This window comes from Lagopus leucura, unplaced genomic scaffold, assembly GCF_019238085.1.
Source record: "Lagopus leucura isolate 7727_CA_CO unplaced genomic scaffold, USGS_WTPT01 Super-Scaffold_100009, whole genome shotgun sequence".
Lineage (NCBI taxonomy): Eukaryota > Metazoa > Chordata > Aves > Galliformes > Phasianidae > Lagopus > Lagopus leucura.
Window position 1 is genome coordinate 25,936,701 of NW_024962266.1, and position 14,483 is coordinate 25,951,183.

The 14,483-nt window shown below is 38.4% G+C and overlaps 1 protein-coding gene across 2 annotated transcripts in view; it reads left to right on the top strand.

Moving 5' to 3' along the window:
- Nucleotides 1-76: 76 nt before the first annotated feature.
- Nucleotides 77-14,483, top strand: part of HOOK1 (hook microtubule tethering protein 1) — a 27,068-nt gene continuing 12,661 nt past the window's right edge. Inside the window, exons 1-9 of one of the 2 annotated variants that reach the window (XM_042873298.1) lie at nucleotides 77-208; nucleotides 4,357-4,442; nucleotides 6,107-6,179; nucleotides 6,511-6,561; nucleotides 8,058-8,190; nucleotides 9,053-9,120; nucleotides 10,214-10,276; nucleotides 11,207-11,290; nucleotides 14,030-14,196. In XM_042873298.1, coding sequence (XP_042729232.1) covers nucleotides 158-208; nucleotides 4,357-4,442; nucleotides 6,107-6,179; nucleotides 6,511-6,561; nucleotides 8,058-8,190; nucleotides 9,053-9,120; nucleotides 10,214-10,276; nucleotides 11,207-11,290; nucleotides 14,030-14,196 — 776 coding nt within the window. In that variant the 5' untranslated portion in view covers nucleotides 77-157. The remainder of the gene's footprint in view (nucleotides 209-4,356; nucleotides 4,443-6,106; nucleotides 6,180-6,510; nucleotides 6,562-8,057; nucleotides 8,191-9,052; nucleotides 9,121-10,213; nucleotides 10,277-11,206; nucleotides 11,291-14,029; nucleotides 14,197-14,483) is intronic. The other variant, XM_042873299.1, reaches the window with a different exon arrangement.

Sequence of the window (14,483 nt, forward strand, 5' to 3'; positions counted from 1 at the left end):
CGGAGTGTGCCGTCCCTCTCTCCGCGCGGAGGTGGGCGCGTGGCGGGAGCCGTCACGTCAGCCGCGCGTGGTTCCCGCCGTCAGCGCGACCCGCGCATCGGATGCTTGCGCAGCCGCCCTGAGCGGAGGCGGCGGGCGCCGAGAAGAGGTTGACGCCATGGAGGCGAAGGCGGCGGACCCGCTGCTCTGTGACAGCCTCATCCTGTGGGTGAGTGGCGCTGGAGGGCCCGTTCCGTCAAGGCCGCGCGAGCACCTGTTGGGCTCCCGGTGTTGCCGCGGTGACGGAGGGCGGGCCGGGGGTTGAGGAGCCGTGTGGGAGCGGGGGAGGGCGGGCTGTGAGATCCGGGCCTGCGTCACGAAACGGTGCTTAAAGACGGGAAAACGTTCTGTCAGAAATAGCCCTGCGGAGGCGGTGTGGTGAATGTCCCGTGTAGTGAATGTCCTGTGGGCCCGAGCAGCGGTTCTCCAGTGTGGAAACCGCTCTGTAATTAACATCATCAGGAGCAGAAACCACACAGCTTCGTTCAGTTTGTTCTTTCCAAGTTCCTAATGTTATATGTGCCTAATTGTTTAGTATGGCCGCGATATCCAGTAGGGTCTGAAAGGGAATGCTGAGGCAACGTGGAGGAGCCATCTGAGAAGGCTCTGCAGGTCTCTGTTGTAATAAAACTTTGCATTTGTTTATTCAGCAGTACAACAAAAGCCTGGTCGCCTTGTTTATGACTGTGTTCTGCTGCTGTATCTCCCTGGCCTTTTTTCCCCACAATTCGGGCACATTTTATAGTAGGAAACATTCATTGCTTAAAAAATGCTACCTGTTAGTTCTGTAACGTGGGTGTCATTGAGTTGAATGTTTTGATGACATTACAGAAAAATGTAATATAGTTGCATTAAACTACACAGGGGATGTGCGTGAATTCCTAAGAAATATTAAGTAATGTGTGTTAAGATTGTGTTAAAATGTGTTAAGAGCTCACCGGTCCACTGCAGAAACAATTCCCTAAGTGAAGAAAATAAACTGGTTCCTGTATGTGAAGTCAACTCTGGGTAGGAGTGGATGCCCCATCCCTGGAGGCATCCAAGGTCAGGCTGGATGTGGTTCTGGGCAGCCTGGTCTGGTGGTTGGAGACCCTGTACAAAGCAGGGGGTTGTAACGAGATGATCGAGATGATCATTGTGGTCCTTTTCAACCCAGGCTGTTCTGTCATTCTATGAATGGCATGTAGGAGCTCTATCAGTAGAGCTGGGGATGTTCTGGTACTGTGCCTCTCAGTTTTCTGCTGTTTTCATCTCCAAACTGGAGCAGTGTTAAGATAAACCTCTCTACACATGGGTCACTTCTGCATAGCAGATCCTCTGTAGGGGAATGGCCAGAGAACTGTAACGCCTTGAAAGTATTTGTGAGGCATTTGTGCACATTGGCCTTTAAATATATGTGTGTGTGTGTGTATGTTGCAGTTTTACAGCGTATGTGTGTTTTGGTGTGTGTCATCTGTAATTTAATAGAAGGGGGAGGAAAGTGAATAAGGATTGCATGTGGGGATTGGAAGTACAGTGTGCCTTAAAATCAGTTTTCCCCCCATAGTTCATTTTGCATTAGCACTCCTCATCTAAAAGCAGAGCTGAATTATGTGAAATCACGTGCAGGTGACAAGTGTGACACATGTAAATTGAATCTGTTTGTGTCCAAAGCTGAATAAAAATCATGTCATGGTAAAGGCTTGATCTTGTTTGTACAGAAGTCACTGACACAACTTCTTTCAGTTGCTGGTATGAAAACCTACTGAACTGGTTTGTTTACAGGAAAACCTTGTTTCTGCTTGGTTATGATCTCCTTCTTAAAGTATCTTTTAGATATCTGATATGAGAGTGCATAATCCAGAGCTTTACATGTGCAGATCAGAAGATGCACAAGGAAAACTGTGTTAAAACTGTTTCTAAAAGGGAGGGGTTTGAAAGTCTGGTGGAACTAAGTCGTCCTTCCCAGTTCTCTTATGGCAGCATGGAGACAGAAGGCTTTTTTTTACAACAGATGTGCTTTTATTTCGGTGCTTTATGGCACTGGCAGCATTTGTAATGTTAATGTCCCTGTGACTTAGTCCTGTGTATAGTCATAGTGTATGCCTATGAGAAAGATATCTGCTCCTGATGTAGAAATAAATGGGGTGGTTGTTTAAGCCAGACTCCTGAAATGGTCTTTAGCTTGAGTAGCAGCGTGTCCTTGAGGCTATATTTAGAAAAACTAATCAAATTTGAAAAAATTAGTACTGGTGCAAATTAAAAATCTACAGTTGCTTCTACCAACCTCCTCCCTGTGCTCCCAAATCATGTTGGTTTTGTAAATACAGAAAAAACACTCGAGGAAATGACTGCATTGGCATGGGGTTTGGAGAATCCTTCATTAATACCCCTACTATCATATTGTTTGTAGACTCTTATAAAACTTTAAAATGTGCAGAGAGACTAAGACTCTTGTTCTTGCTTTTTGCTTAATCCTAATGAGCTGTTTTATTCCTCTAGATAGCAGCATACATAAAGCAGCTGCACACCACAAGGTTTTCTAAAGCTATTTGCTCAGCTTTTGCAGAATTAGGTGGCCTTGGTCATAGAACTAAAATGACAGAACCTGTTACCCTACTTAGCAATTTATTTGGTTTACAAGGCTGTGTATCCAAGGCAGCACTGAAGTATTGTGCCATAAAACCCTGATTTCTGGCGTGCTGGATCTTGACATGTGAGCTTATGTCTGCTCCTGTGTTGACACGAAAGCTGCTATGCTATTAGAAAGCAGTGCTGTCAATCACTGCTGCTTCAGTTTGTGTTCTGCTTAATCTTTTATGTAACCTGCAAGGGATTTTACTGACTTCTTGCTCGCTTTAATACAAGATTTTAAGAAGACTTTTCAAATTGAAAAATAAATGAATAAAAAATTGTTTGTTTCTCCCTCCTCTGGGGTTACATGAACAGTTTTAGAAACTTTTTGCCTGATGTGGTGTGACTTGAGGAACTGGGTACATCTGTTTTAAGGCTTTATAGCTTGAAACTGTTAGTATTGGACGCAGAGCTTGATAGATAGACTGACAAAAGAGCATCCTGTAGATGTGTGATGCTGGTATTATAGATGCTTCCTCAGACTGATGGGATAGTTGGTTATATGCTGTGTATATAACAGTCTGATAGGCAAATGCTCATTGCAGAGCTCTGTAACAATGCAGAAGTGTTGAAATTGTTCGTTCTTTGAGTTTGGCTGTTAAATTTGAATGGTTGGGATGGGAGCTGAATCCCGTTTGTGTAGCCCTTGCACAAAGGGACTCCATTTATACTTGTGCCTAGAAGCAGTAGCTAGAACACAAGGATTAGATTGAATAATTCATACAGAATAGATCGGTAAACTTCCTATAAAGAACTTTCATCTGTGATCTGGTTTTCTAATAGGGGTGAAGAGTGAAAACTGGGGCTTTGTTGCTTAATCTTTAGGTAGAAGTATGTAGAAGAGGTGACTTGCTTAAACATGGTTGGATGCACTAGGTAGTGTGATGCTTGGAAATTGCCAGGAAATAAAAAGCTATTTTAGCTGTAAGTATCAGGAACAGTATACGAATGAAATTCAAGTACCAGGAGAAGATGTATAGTAGATTTTACAGTAGAAATTTATTTTGAGTAACAGTATTTTGAAATTGTACGTTTTAATAAGAACATCTGTGGGCTGATGTTTGAATTCCTGTGTTGAAGGAAATAAATACATTGCCAGCTTGCACTGCTTCAAATGCTTCAGTCTTTCTCAGTCATCTTCATATCCCCCAAGTGTGCCGTAGCTCTCAGATAACTGCATTTTCCAATGTTTTTGCATAATTTTCTCCCTTTTGTTCTTAATCACCAAATAATGTCAGGACATATTTGTGCTGTGACTTCTGTTATGAAGTGCATCAATAAAAGGCTGGATTATTTCTATCTTATTCAGCATTCACTTTCTGTTTGATGCCAATTTTTCTTGAGGCAATATGTATCCACAGTTAAGTGTTCCAACATAATCTGAGGGGTGGGTGAATGGGACCTTTAGTTCCCAAATTAGTGATTTATAATCTGAGGTATAATAAAAACGCTAGTATGGAAAAACAAAGCATGATAAAGCAAACTGTTAAGGTACAAGTTGTAATCAACAGCTACAAATACTGAGGGAATTAGGTTAAAATCTACATCATTCAAAAGAGATTTCAGACTCCCACAAAAGAAGGGGACAGTCTGAAAAGTATATAGATGGACCTCGTTCCTAAAGAGGAAAAGGAAATTGGTAACTTATGTTGTGTCCTTCTGTCCACTGACTAAGAAAACTGACTAAGTTTTTCACTCTTCTAGTTGCAGACGTTCAACACTGCCGCACCTTGCAGGAATGTTCAGGATTTAACCAATGGTGTTGCCATGGCTCAGGTGCTTCATCAAATGTAAGTTGATACATGAGTTCAAAGAACAGGTATTTAATTTCTTGAGGCTTGTGTATGTAAGTCATTTTCCCACCCAGAAGTTTATTATACAGTGATAAATTCAGAGCAGGTGGCTTGTAGCAGAAAATGAAGTGTTTCTTTAAATCATCCCCTGAACAAAAATATAGTGGTATAATAAAGTGATAGAAAGGAGAAGGGGATGAGGAGATATTCTAATACTGTATTATTAAATTTATACCTAGGAGTAACAAGGCAAAAAATATGATCTTTTTCAATTTTCTTATCAGCAGTGTTTCTGTGGATACCCATAGTTTAGGGTTACGTTCCTCTATAGAATAAGGAACTAAAAGTTCAAAAGGCACTGGTCCATTACTACTTAAAGTAGTGGGAGTGGGCTGATCACCAGCAAAATCATTGCAGTTGTACTGGCATGATGACAGAGTTCAACTGAGTGACCCGTTAATTTTCGAACTTGAAGTCTCCTCAAAGAGGATTCTGACATGAGGCATTTATTGAAACTAGTTATCACTGCACTTTTGGTTTTGGTGGTGATTCCAATAATAAATTATCATTTCTTATGCAAACTGTATTTTTGATTATTAAAAAATTACTTGTCAACCTAAAAAAGGTTTATTTTTACAGATCTTGAGGAGTGTTGTGTAAACACTCACCCTTTTCCTGAGGTGTACAACAATTGGTGTGGGGTCGCATAGTGAAGATTTGCTGAGGGTCACTTCCCAGCATCTCTGTGCTGTGTGTGTTAACAAGCTCTGCTTGTCGCTGTTACTTAGCTAGATGTCCCTGCAGGATGCCACTATTGCTAAACCAGTGTGTCAGTCAGACAGCCGTGTCAGGATCAGAGAATAAGAAATAATCAGCACTCCTACAGGCAAAGATCTGTAGCAGCAATGTAGCATAATGGCCAGAACACTGGCTTACTGTGTGTTTTGTGATGCTAGGGTTGTTGAGGACAATTTTATTTAAAAGCAAGTTAGTGAATAGTGGGGGTAATATCTGTCTCTTATTAGGTGCTTTGATATCAGTGGATAAACAATGCTGTGTAAAAGTTGAGATATAGTTAGATATGATGTGATCGTAACTTTTTGCAGCTTAAGGTGTATAAACTCCTCTGCCAACAACTCATTATGCTGGTGAAAGTGAATATAGTTCTGTCTAGGGTAAACGGATAGAAAAGAAACTATCAAAAACAACTACTATCAAATGAAAGTAGATAAAATGTCTTTTTTTTTCCTCGATAAGTGCCTTTGAATAATTGCAGTGAATGCTGTGAAAAGTCCAAATGTACAAAAGTAGGTAGCAAATTTAATGACAGCTCTTTCCAAATGATGACATTTCTGTACAGCACTGTGACAGCTTTGGTAGGTGTAGTAACTGAGCGTGACAAAGGCCTTTACCTACTTGTGTTTCCAGGTCTAGATGGCTCAAACCTGTACAGAAATTCTTTCTGGCCAGGAAGATGCTGTCTTAATTCAGCCAGGAGGATGGATATTTCCTGTGACATGAATATGACATGCAATCTCCTGGAGTTCTTGCTTCATTAAAGACCCTAGTTAAACATCATGATGATTTAATGCTGAGAATCTGATGCCTTATTTATTTGCACGCGTGCTTATTAATGCTTCAATCGTTTAATTTCGTTTCAGAGATGTTGCTTGGTTTGATGCATCTTGGTTAAATCGCATTAAAGAAGATGTTGGTGACAACTGGAGAATAAAGGTATTAAAAACTCTGAGTAATAGAAGTTTTATGAGTGTGGATCTGGTGTCCCTCCTGAGCCTGCCTGGCCGTCCAAAACCTACAGATCAGAATTAGGCTCAGACTTGTTGAGGTTACGTTGAACGTACTTGAACTGTTTATTAATAGTTTAAGTGACTTCTGGAATTGGTGCGTGGGGATTTTCTGTTGTGATATTTCTCTTCCTCTGTCATTGTGGTCCTCTTCCAGAGCTGCTTTATAAACATTTGATTGTAAAAATTATTGATTTCACTGTACTTAAATAATAGATTAATAAAAACCTGTAACCTTATCTTTCATGTACAACAATTAGTCCAGTAATCTGAAGAAAATACTGCAAGGCATTATGGACTACTATCATGAGGTATGGAATTCTGATTGTTCTAATCAATAAATATGCTTTTCACTTAGGGTCCTTTTTTTTCCTCTTTCACCTTGGCTAAGTAGTGTGTATGCAGGGCTTTTTGGGTAGGATGTATGTAGTAATTATCTGGTTAAATGAGAGATCTGAATGGACAAAAATTAGTGTAATCATATAAAATTGGATATGCTTATGTGTATCACACACATACATACTTAAGCATGTATAATTTAGATAAGACTTAGAGTATAATCTGGAGACTATTTTTCTGTTGCTGCCTGGACAAATGTCAGAAGTACTGAACTACAGAATCCTGCAGGCTTTTGGATGTATCTTCATTTTGCTCCTTCCAAGTAAAGCTTTAATCCTTTCCTATTCAACAGGAACACATTTAACAGCCTTAGCCTATTCTCATATTCATCTAGAAGCTGGGAGATAAATTATAAATTCTGGGGATAAAGATAATGGTGTTCTATCTTAAGCAGATCAAGTACAGTAGCTGTGAATGGGTGCTGTGTCATGACTTAAAAAAAACAACAAAAACAAAGAGTAATAGAAAGCATTGTAATTTTTATGGACAGTGATTACAGTGATTAATTACAGTGAAAAACTTACCTGATCATCTTACTGCTTCTTGGTTTCACCTCTTGTGATATCAAGTGCCAAGCCATTCTATATTGCCAGCATTGAGGTTCTCTGGCAAGCCCAGGAGTGGAGTTTGTTTAGGTTGATGAAAACCTAAGGGAGGAAATAAATTTAGAATATATATATATATATATATATATATATTCTATATATAAATAAATATATATATATATATATTGTCTTTTTGGTAGAAGAAAATTATTATCTCATATCTGAGGGCTGTCATAAGATCTTTAATTTACTGCTGCTTTATTTTCTTCTGCAAATGGTCATTTAAAAAAAATAATAACAAAGATGACACACCCCAGTTAATAGACTTTCAAAATTTGTGTTCTTGCTGGGACGATTCTAATGAACTCTTATTGAAGTGCATAACTACATGGCAATAATTGCTGGCTGATTTCAGTATATCTTAATGCCATCTACTTTTGATTAGATTGGAGGCAAACATCAGGTACAGAGGTTCATAAAAGACACTGGCTAGCACTGTATTGAGTGCCCCCTATGCAAGTGCACACTCGAGGAGAGGGAGTTTAGAACTGCTTTTTCTTGCCCCATAAAAGGATAGTTTGTGTTACGTCTGTATCATGTATGAAGTCCTGTAACAAATGTGTTAACATTTGTTTTATCGAGGCCATTTCAGATTTCCTAGGCTAATAATGATATGTACTCTCTGATAAACCAGTATTTTTAGTTTGTATCTCCACATTTAATGGTTACAAGCTTTTCCTTCCATAAGTTTTTTCATAACAAATTTATTAATGGCCCCTTCGTTGTCGAAATTTCTTGAATGACTCATGATTTCATGGTAAGCAAAACCAAAAGTCCGATGTCTCTTTTTGATTATGTTTCAGTTTTTGGATCAGCAGATTTCAGAAGAACTTATTCCGGACTTAAATAAGATTTCTGAGAAATCAGATCCTACTGAACTGGGGAGGCTTATGCAGCTTATTTTAGGCTGCGCGGTCAACTGTGAAAAGAAACAAGGTATGTACTGCCTTAATCTGATGGACAAACAGACTGACTCAGGACATGGTGATTTTTAAGGTGGAAGGCGCGTAGAATCTTTCTTATGTGTCAGGATGTCTCTGTTGCCTAATCAGATGCCTAACCTGAAACTGGTATTTACTTAAAAGCAGAACACCTATGGAAATTCGTGTATAAAACTCAAACTTCAAGATTCAAACTGTTCAGGATTGGGTAAGAATAGTCTAAAGTATGCGTGGGGGAATTATTCCTACATTGTAAAATACAAATAAAGACTTCAAACATATTATTCAACTGCTAGCACTCAAGCAAGTTTTGTTTATCTGCTGAGGCTGAAGTTTTATTTGTCTCTCACAAGAGCTGGTAGCTAAAAAAAACCTTGCCATGCTTTCATTCATAGAATAGGTTTGATTTCTGGGTAGTCTGGAATGATTGCATCAAAGAGCGCATAGGAAGTAAGCTGTCAGGTTGCATTGGCAATGAGGATACTAGCAGTAAATGTCTTTTGTTACACTTGATTAATTCACTTGCAAGGGTTTTGACTTTTTGCAAAAACGTGTTCATGTGCATCTGTATAGGTGAGTATTAGAAAAAGTGCTGTGGAAGTATGTGTGTCTTGATCTCCTTTCTCTGTTGTATACAGGATAAAATTTGTTCACTTAGGAATTTATAATTCCTTACTGTTTAATTGGATTATGGTGATGTTGGTTAATGCTAATGCTCTGTGTGAGAAGAGCACTACCTGTTTAGGAGCAGCTCTTCAGAGAACAGTTTCTCCTGGATCTTTCTAAAAAGTTGTCAAGTTGTTCGAAGCATCAAGATGAACATTGTTATTAATCACTACAAATCTTACTTTCCACAGAACACATACAAAATATCATGACCCTTGAAGAGTCTGTTCAACATGTTGTCATGACAGCCATTCAAGAAGTAAGTAACTCCCAGCCTAGTGCACTCAGCTGAGAAATTTGCGTAACTATTTGGAGATGATAGCCACCAACCAAATAGTCTTGGTTTTAGTCCCATGTCCAAATGCACAACCTGTGGAGGTGCATCTAGAAATGTTAAGAAACGTATCTAGTTGCCAACTGCTGATTAGATTGTAATCTGGATCTGAAATTTCTTCCCTGTTTATAGTCTTGTATCCAGACTGCTGATCGTAACTGTGGGGCTGCATTGTTCCGACAGCTCCTGATGTACAAACTCCCTTCTATTTTTGTCATGGTTCTCTCCCACTGCCATCTTATTATGTTCTTAGTTGGATCATCTCAGTGATCCAGCTCAGAGCATAGTCACATTTGTTGAGGGTCAGGACTGAAGCTCAGCAAAATGTGGAAGTAGTCAATAACTGCAGTACTGACATTGGAAGAAAAATTAATGTGTAAATGCACCCCCATCAAGATAACAATGGAGATATATTAGACTTTAAAATTTCCTGATTAAAATGATCTATATAGGTTTAAAATCCATCCTATTTACAGAAATCATTCGGTACACCTCATTTGTTGTTTTGTGACTAATCAAACTGAGTGAGGTCAAGAAGTAATACTGTACTTCCTGAGTAAGCAGTAAAGCCCTTTAACTGCTGACAAACAATGTGCATCTTTGTATCAGAGATCAAGGAAAGCTGTGTTAACGTTCCTATTGTTTGCTTTTAATGGCAATTAGCTCACAGTGGCACAAAGAAGTATGATAACTATTAAATTTGAGGGGTGAAACCCTATCTTCTGGTCTGCTGTTTTAACTTGACTGAGGAATATATTCATCAAGTAAGACGTTACTGTTTGCGCTTCAGTTGGGGGGGGAGGATCAGCTCTCTTACTCTAGATTTTCTTCAAATTCTGTATCAACAACGAATATTTTTATTATTATTAATCTGTTTTTATGTATTGGAGGGGAACAAGGACATGATAGAAAATACACCTGGTATGCAGCAGTAGTAGTAGACAGTGGATTTTCAGAATATTAACCTCCTATTTAACCTTTTTTTTTTTTTTTTTCTTCCCGTGGCCTTTTTCTGTAGCTCATGAGCAAGGAAGCAATGGGTTCTTCTGCAAGTGATGCACCAAGTGAAATGGAACAACAGGTGAGTGCTTAACACTCTGTAGTTGTTGTAATTCCAGACTGAAGATTATGCTGGTATCTTGACTTCCCTCAAATGAAGAGGACTGCTCTTCCTCTCCAATTCTAAAAACAAAACAAAACAGACAAAACCAATGACAACAAAACAACAAATATGTTAGATCTTTTTTTCTTCTCTCTGCACAAACTGCTTGATGTCTGTTCTGTCAGAACTGGCATTAAACCGTTCAAAAAAGGTAGAACAACATCTTGATGTAGGCTATTATACAGTAAGGTAATGCTCTCTTTTATTGCCAGTTCTAAGAAATGGATTAAAAGGCTTGTGCTAATAAAGCTTCTTTAAAATATATGTGAAGGAAGCTAGGTAATCCTCCTTGGTGGTGTAGAACCTACCAATACAAATCTATGTAGCAAGAAGAGCTAAGGGTACATCAAGACTCAGCTGTATCAGACAAAATGTTTTGTTTTCTTCTGAGATGAAGGTATTTGATTACCCAGAGCAAGCTTGAATTTAAAAAGATATTGCTGTATTGACAATGAATTTTATGTTGAGAGAAGGAAGATAGGCATCCCACTTTTAGATTTGATACACATGTATGAGTCTCACAACTTACTTAATGAGCATATGTGATCCAAAGAACTGGAGGCATTTAACAGGCATAGACTTTGAAATTGTGACAATACAGTTACCTCTGGTTTTATTTGTTCTTGTTTTGCTTTTAGCATAAGTTGTATTGAATTTGAATGTTTGAGTTTCAATACTTAATACAGGCAGTACTCATTTGAACTGTGTTTAAATGAAACTGAGGTCCTGATCCAACAGTAGATGCAGGTTTCTAACTGTGTGAGTGCCTAATGTCCTTTAAATGATTTATTTAAGCAATTGAGACGCTTCGGAGACTAGAAGTGTTTGACTGTCTTTGTTCTTTTAAAGCTTAAAAAAGCTTTGGAGGATCTTCAAGAAGCAATAGCAGAAAAAGAGGAGTTGGCACAAAGATGTCAAGAGCTAGATTTACAGGTAAGAAACAGTAAGCAGCTTATTTCTTCAGTGTGTAGTAGTGGTGTTGTTAAGATGCAGAAATTAGGAAAGTCAAACTGAATTTTGTATTCATTTAACTTTTAATGAGATTTCTTAATTGTGTTTTCTTGGAGGGGGGAAGCAACCGTTCTCTACACTGTATACAATGACTTTGCTGATGGAAATGTAAGCTGAGGTCCTGTGTCAACCCTTAACCCAGAGGTTGTTTCATTGTTACCTTTATGTTCCCCTCTAGTAGCAAACAGCCATCAAAACAAAAATGCCACAGCTTTTTATCACTGCTGCTGTTAGTCCTTTGAACTTTATATTAAAAAGAAATGCCATTCATTTACTAATCAGTCATTAGATTTAATCAAAGGAAAATTATGCTGTTTTCAAAAGCAGTTGATACAAGATTATAAAATTTATCAAAAAATTTGAGCTTTCTTGTACACAGTTTGATCATGGAGAATACTTTGAGAAATAGAAATAAGAATCTAATTGCTTGCTTAGCCCCTTGCTTAACTTGCAAAGATAATACATGTACCTCTGTTTTTAGTGGTAATAGCAGTTGAGTCTTTTGAGAAAGGATTTGTTGATTTCACAGCAATAAGTGAGAACTTGAATTTTTATTATTTTTTTTTTTTTTCTAAAGAAAATTAAACAAGTGCTAGCCCTAAGTCTGATTCCTTTGTGAGAATAAAAAGAGGCTTATGTGCTAAAGCAGCTCATCTCATATTTGATCCTGTACAAAGCAAACGTTTGTGTGGCATCTTCTTGTAGGAGCCAGAGTGCTGTACTGGCTGTGTGAGCCTTAGTAATAAATAACTCCAGAGACCAATTTTAGATTTCTTACAGACAGTAATGACTGAAATAGTTGTGTCTGCATAGAAAGGGAGTTCTGGTTACTAACTGTAGATACAGTTAGTAGATAGGATAGGATGATCTTCTTGGGGACTTAAAATATTAATTCAGTTCTTTTTCCTGAAGCAATAGTAAGCCTTCTTGGTAAAAGCAGAGACATAAAAGTTCTTGTGAATAGAACCCTGAAGGAAAAAACAATTTCTTTTAAATGTGCAAGAGAACTGCTCTGACAGTTGAATTTGCAGATTACAGTTGTTAAACTTTGGAAAGCATTGTAATTACTATTCAGAAGTTCTCACTTCTAGAGATGAAGAAAGGTTGAGGAAACTGGGCTTGTTTAGCTTGGAGAAGAGAAGGCTCCAGGGAGACCTCATTGTGGCCTTCCATTACTTGAAGGGAGGTATAAACAGGAGGGAGTACAACTGTATAAGAGGGTGATAGTGATAGGACAAGGGGGAATGGTTTTAAACTGAGACAGGGGAGGTTTAGGTTGGATATGAGGAGAAAGTTTTTCACACAGAGGGTGGTGAAGCACTGGAACAGATTGCCCAAGGAGGCTGTGGATGCCCCATCCCTGGAGGTATTCAAGGCCAGGCTGGATGTGGCTCTGGGCAGCCTGATCTACTGGTTGGTGACCCTGCACATAGCAGGGGAGGGTGAAACTACATGATCTTTGAGGTCCTTTTCAACCCAGGCCATTCTGTGATCTAAGGAGTGGCTGAACCTTGGACAGGAAGTATTACACTGAGTAAGGCTGATATGCTGTTTACTCACAAGTGTTTCTGCATGCAGGTATACAGTAAGTTGTTATCCAGTACTTAAAAAAGGCTGGACCTAGAAAGCCAGCATCTAATGAAGTGCTGCAGGAAAAATCGTTTTGTTTCTTAGATCTGTTAGATAAACTTTTAAATTTCAATCACAAACATGCTGTTACTTAGTATTGCATGGTTTAGGTTATATGTATCTGATGTTTTATCTAATAATGTCACCATGATATGCTTTTTTAACTTATTTATTGAAGCCATAATAATGATTGACACTTCTCATTTAAACTAATTCTTAATAAATTCACTTGTAAGGTCTCAATCTTCCTTGATAGATTCCAAGAATATAAGAAAGGTAGGTTTTCTTTATGATTCAGGAAAGCATAACCCACAAAGCATATTGTCCCTGTTTAAATGCCAGTTAACTAACACATGCTACATGCTCTTATGTTTGACAGGATGTTAAAATTAACACAGTAGTTTTCACTAGAAAAACTTTACAAGTTCCACCCTCTTAATCCTCCCCCATTTTATGGCTGTTAATATACCTACTGTTTCAGTACAGTGCCGTATTCTCATTTGCTTAGCTGTGAACACTCAGTTTCGAACTTGTTGCAAAAAATGCATGCTCTATCTGAAGCAGTCCAGGTTTTTTCTTTTGCGTGTGTGCTTACCAGCTTCTGGCGCTTGGAACCGCTTCTTGCGCAGCCGTTCACTGCTGAGCGCACGGCAGTACTGTGTGAGTGTGCCAGTGCCATCCTGCTTCTATTGCTAAGGACAAGCAAGATGGAGAGTACCTTTCCACCAGTACTTTACGGTTTTTGTATGGTGCCCATTGTATCTTTTCTACTGAAAATCAGTTTCTCTCCATATCGCATCATACGCCTCTTCCATGGTTTCAGTTACAAAAGTTTCTTTTTTTAGAGATACTTTTCCTTTAGTGCTTCACAACTATCAAACACTAAACATCTGTATGCTATGTATTTACATTCTGAAGTTTCTAAACACTCAGCCTTTCTCATAAACTAATTTGGTGCCATGTTGCTGTCTTGCTCTAGTTCTTTCCAATTGGACAGGTCTTACAGTGTTGATGCTGTTTTATCTGTGCTAGGTGGCTGCCCTTCAGGATGAAAAGAACAGCTTGGTGTCAGAAAATGAGATTCTGAATGACAGGCTGGAGCAATTAGATGACTCTCTTGATGATCCAAATACTGCGGTAGCAAAAAAGTATTTTCATGCGCAGTTGCAGCTAGAACAACTGCAGGAAGAAAACTTCAGGTATGAAACCATTTTATTTTTCTTTGAAAAAAGCCTTACTTGTCATGTCAAATATATCCTGAGAATTTCTGATAGTCTTTCACGATTTTCCATCTTAATTTCTTTTGCTAAAATCCAGTAGCACTTCACTACTGTATTAACATAACCTATTTTAAAGGCAGTCCTCAACCTTAATAAGAAAAACAAGTTGTTATTCTGTAATCATTATTTTATGGCCCTTTCACACATTAATCTTTGTGATCCATATGTTTAAACAAAAAAAAAAAAAAAAAAAAAAAAAAAAAAAA